General features: G+C 49.8%; 1 protein-coding gene and 1 long non-coding RNA gene across 2 annotated transcripts; both read left to right on the top strand.

The window, feature by feature from the left end:
• The first annotated feature begins 354 nt into the window (after nt 1-354).
• Nucleotides 355-842, top strand: LOC131974253 (uncharacterized). The gene is made up of 3 exons (XR_009394647.1): nt 355-513; nt 592-650; nt 763-842. It is a non-coding gene; the product is annotated as an uncharacterized LOC131974253 (long non-coding RNA).
• Nucleotides 843-2,208: 1,366 nt separating this feature from the next.
• LOC131974335 (uncharacterized) lies at nt 2,209-4,640 on the top strand. Its single transcript, XM_059336597.1, has 5 exons — nt 2,209-2,347; nt 2,439-2,491; nt 2,667-4,311; nt 4,390-4,448; nt 4,561-4,640. Exons 1-4 carry the CDS (start codon nt 2,331-2,333, stop codon nt 4,442-4,444), a joined length of 1,770 nt encoding a protein of 589 aa, XP_059192580.1. The 5' UTR covers nt 2,209-2,330; the 3' UTR covers nt 4,445-4,448; nt 4,561-4,640.
• Nucleotides 4,641-4,921: the final 281 nt, after the last annotated feature.

Raw genomic sequence — 4,921 nt, 5'->3', positions numbered from 1 at the left:
CTACCAGCCGAAACCTCAACCTCAGGAGCCGCAGGCTCCCCAGCAGCCCCGCTACCAGCCGAAACCTCAACCTCAGGAGCCGCAGGCTCCCCAGCAGCCCCGCTACCAGCCGAAACCTCAACCTCAGGAGCCGCAGGCTCCCCAGCAGCCCCGCTACCAGCCGAAACCTCAACCTCAGGAGCCGCAGGCTCCCCAGCAGCCCCGCTACCAGCCGAAACCTCAACCTCAGCAGCCGCAGGCTCCCCAGCAGCCCCGCTACCAGCCGAAACCTCAACCTCAGCAGCCGCAGGCTCCCCAGCAGCCCCGCTACCAGCCGAAACCTCAACCTCAGCAGCCGCAGGCTCCCCAGCAGCCCCGCTACCAGCCCAAACCTCAACCTCTGCAGCCGCAGGCTCCCCAGCAGCCCCGCTACCAGCCCAAACCTCAGCAGCCACAACCTCATTACCAGCCCAGTGGTAATTTTGGCTTTCGTCTTCCTGCCGAAGCTGGTTCCAGCACAGGGGGTTCATCAGGGTAGGTTTCCATTTCAGGATAAACATGATTGTAATATCTATTTGCTTAGTTCTCATGGTGTTTTGATTCTCGCTTTAGACTGAGTGGGACCCATTCCAAGTATGGAAGTAAAGGAGGCTTTGGCTCCAACTGAAGGGGTAAGTGTGAAGTCTACTCGTGTTTGTAAAAACCACCTCTAAATTCACCCTGCTTACTGCCACATTAATGTTAAAGCCACATTCCTCATGATTTTTAATCTTGTCTTTTCAGATGTTTCCTTGGAGCTTTCAGCTGATCGGCCTCATTGACTTGATGCTTGTAACTGAAATAAAAAATGCATATTTTTCTAATATGGTGTGGAAATGAACTTTATTGCAGCTAGTTCAAAGGGGTGGTGTGTTTGGGCTGTGCAAAACTAAAATCCATTCATTCTTTCCTTAAATAATGCTGCAACTGCTTGAGTTGGGTTCAATGCCAGTTTCTGGGCAGACTGTGCTGCTATCACTGGGTTTCCTTGTGCCATGGCAAGGATACAAAACTAAAGTGGAAAAAATGCTTTAAACTATACTTTTACAACCTCTTAACTGGGACACAGGTTGAAGAAATGCAGGATGAGATGGAGTATGTGCCAGCATGTTACAGTATTACAATGATAGAACATTGTTTTGGTGGCAAATAGATCTAAAATGCCAACCAGAAGGTGGAAAATGTATCCAACCAAGAAAGCCAGCCTTAGTTTCTCCATGACTTTTGAAACTATCAATCTTGCTCGGATAAACTTCATTGCAGAATATCTTCACTTGGCATTTCTGCAGTACCCTGTTTTCTAAAACTGCAAAATGTCTATCTGCCTTGACTGGTTCTGATACAGTAATGCATCTTCATGGTGTTGACCTGATATAAAACATCTAAGTGGACTCTAGAGCGACCTTAAATGGAGAAAACATTAAATGGACTCTATGGTGACCTTAAATGGAGAAAACATGCTAAAGTGGACTCTAGGGTGACCTTAAATGGAGAAAACATGAAATGGACTCTAGGGCGACCTTAAATGGAGAAAACATTAAATGGACTCTATGGTGACCTTAAATGGAGAACATGATAAAGTGGACTCTAGGGTGACCTTAAATGAAAAAAAACAGGATAAAGTGGACTCTAGGGTGACCTTCCAATAGAGAAAATACAATAAAATGCTGCCTAGGGTGCCCATATATACAAATATAGAATTGGGACACAACTGGGATCAATATATTCTCCATCTAATGGCAGAAAAATCCTAGCAGCAGTTAATAAAAATGTTACAGTATATAATGCCTCAAATGTTTAGACTTTGCCTGTGAAATGTTGCAGAAACAATGAAATGTAAGTTATCTTGAGTCAAACAATTCATGTTGTATTAGTGCATTAATCTGTGATTTTGCAAAATTCACCTTAATTTTTCATAAATGATGCAAATTATCTGCCTTGATTATTTGTTTGTTAAACTTGTATTTGTGATGTCTAAAATGATACCACTTTATTTATATTCACAATCTTTAAAATACGCATGTAGCATTCCCATGATATATAAGAGATTCAGTGATGCTCTGGTGGAGGCTGAACAACGACACTTATTCTAAATGAAGAACACCTGCGTCCCCATTACTTCCACCTGTTTCCAATCAGCCTGTTGGAACAGAGAGCTGTGATTGGCTGTCAGAACAAGTTAAAATAACTGATCTGCAGGTTTGCAATCACTGCTCTCCTGTTGAAGGGCTATTGTTGAGGTTTTGGTTTGTTTTGTTGGGTCAGCTAGAGGTGTTTCCAGTTTGCATTTGATCTGATCTTTGGCTGAAGCCATGGGACTTATTCTACGGTAACTTTGAAGCAGCGCTCTTTGTTTAATATTCTGCATTTAGACCATTTAAAAGCACTGACACTTGTTTAAATGTGACTTTCTTCTCTAGTGTGGTGCTGCTATGGCTGCTGCTTATTGGAGAGCTTCAGGCAAGAAAAAAATGTAAGACTGCAAGTTAGTTATGTTCAGGATGCTAAGAAAATTTAAATTGATCTAAATGATTTTAAATTCTCTTGCAACATGCTGACTATATTGACCTTGTGGTTGTAGAAACAGAAGTTTTTAAAAAGACTGGTTTGATAAGTTGACTTTATTGAGGCTGTGTGCTTCTTAACAGCTTACAATTATGGTTCTGCTCCTGGAATTGGGCATCCCATCCCGTCCAAGCCCTACGTTCCATACCCGCCCAAGCCCCAGCATCCCTACGTTCCATACCCGCCCAAGCCCCAGCAGCCCTACGTTCCATACCTGCCCAAGCCCCAGCATCCCTACGTTCCATACCCGCCCAAGCCCCAGCAGCCCTACGTTCCATACCCGCCCAAGCCCCAGCAGCCCTACGTTCCATACCCGCCCAAGCCCCAGCAGCCCTACGTTCCATACCCGCCCAAGCCCCAGCATCCCTACGTTCCATACCCGCCCAAGCCCCAGCAGCCCTACGTTCCATACCTGCCCAAGCCCCAGCATCCCTACGTTCCATACCCGCCCAAGCCCCAGCAGCCCTACGTTCCATACCCGCCCAAGCCCCAGCAGCCCTACGTTCCATACCCGCCCAAGCCCCAGCAGCCCTACGTTCCATACCCGCCCAAGCCCCAGCATCCCTACGTTCCATACCCGCCCAAGCCCCAGCATCCCTACGTTCCATACCCGCCCAAGCCCCAGCATCCCTACGTTCCATACCTGCCGCAGCCCCATGTTCCCATGCTTCCGGTTAATTCCTTTAAACCAAGGTCTGGCTACCAGCCCAAACCTCAACCTCAGCAGCCGCAGGCTCCCCAGCAGCCCCGCTACCAGCCCAAACCTCAACCTCTGCAGCCGCAGGCTCCCCAGCAGCCCCGCTACCAGCCCAAACCTCAACCTCAGCAGCCGCAGGCTCCCCAGCAGCCCCGCTACCAGCCAAAACCTCAACCTCAGCAGCCGCAGGCTCCCCAGCAGCCCCGCTACCAGCCAAAACCTCAACCTCAGCAGCCACAGGCTCCCCAGCAGCCCCGCTACCAGCCCAAACCTCAACCTCAGCAGCCGCAGGCTCCCCAGCAGCCCCGCTACCAGCCCAAACCTCAACCTCTGCAGCCGCAGGCTCCCCAGCAGCCCCGCTACCAGCCCAAACCTCAACCTCTGCAGCCGCAGGCTCCCCAGCAGCCCCGCTACCAGCCCAAACCTCAACCTCAGCAGCCGCAGGCTCCCCAGCAGCCCCGCTACCAGCCCAAACCTCAACCTCAGCAGCCGAAGGCTCCCCAGCAGCCCAGCTACCAGCCCAAACCTCAACCTCAGCAGCCGCAGGCTCCCCAGCAGCCCCGCTACCAGCCCAAACCTCAACCTCAGCAGCCGCAGGCTCCCCAGCAGCCCCGCTACCAGCCCAAACCTCAACCTCAGCAGCCGCAGGCTCCCCAGCAATCCCGCTACCAGCCCAAACCTCAACCTCAGCAGCCGCAGGCTCCCCAGCAGCCCCGCTACCAGCCCAAACCTCAACCTCAGCAGCCGCAGGCTCCCCAGCAGCCCCGCTACCAGCCCAAACCTCAACCTCAGCAGCCGCAGGCTCCCCAGCAGCCCCGCTACCAGCCCAAACCTCAACCTCAGCAGCCGCAGGCTCCCCAGCAGCCCCGCTACCAGCCCAAACCTCAACCTCAGCAGCCGCAGGCTCCCCAGCAGCCCCGCTACCAGCCCAAACCTCAACCTCAGCAGCCACAACCTCATTACCAGCCCAGTGGTAATTTTGGCTTTCGTCTTCCTGCCGAAGCTGGTTCCAGCACAGGGGGTTCATCGGGGTAGGTTTCCATTTCAGGATAAACATGATTGTAATATCTATTTGCTTAGTTCTCATGGTGTTTTGATTCTCACTTTAGACTGAGTGGGACCCATTCCAAGTATGGAAGTAAAGGAGGCTTTGGCTCCAACTGAAGGGGTAAGTGTGAAGTCTACTCGTGTTTGTAAAAACCACCTCTAAATTCACCCTGCTTACTGCCACATTAATGTTAAAGCCACATTCCTCATGATTTTTAATCTTGTCTTTTCAGATGTTTCCTTGGAGCTTTCAGCTGATCGGCCTCATTGACTTGATGCTTGTAACTGAAATAAAAAATGCATATTTTTCTAATATGGTGTGGAAATGAACTTTATTGCAGCTAGTTCAAAGGGGTGGTGTGTTTGGGCTGTGCAAAACTAAAATCCATTCATTCTTTCCTTAAATAATGCTGCAACTGCTTGCGTTGGGTTCAATGCCAGTTTCTGGGCAGACTGTGCTGCTGTCACTAGTTTTCCTTGTGCCATGGCAAGGATACAAAACTGAAGTGGGAAAAAATACTTTAAACTATACTTTTAAAACCTCTTAACTGGGACACGGGTTGAAGAAATGCAGGATGAGATGGAGTATGTGCC

Source organism: Centropristis striata, chromosome 7, assembly GCF_030273125.1.
Source record: "Centropristis striata isolate RG_2023a ecotype Rhode Island chromosome 7, C.striata_1.0, whole genome shotgun sequence".
Taxonomy (NCBI): Eukaryota; Metazoa; Chordata; class Actinopteri; order Perciformes; family Serranidae; genus Centropristis; species Centropristis striata.
Note: the sequence above shows the minus strand (reverse complement) of the source record. Positions and strands in the feature narration are given on the sequence as shown.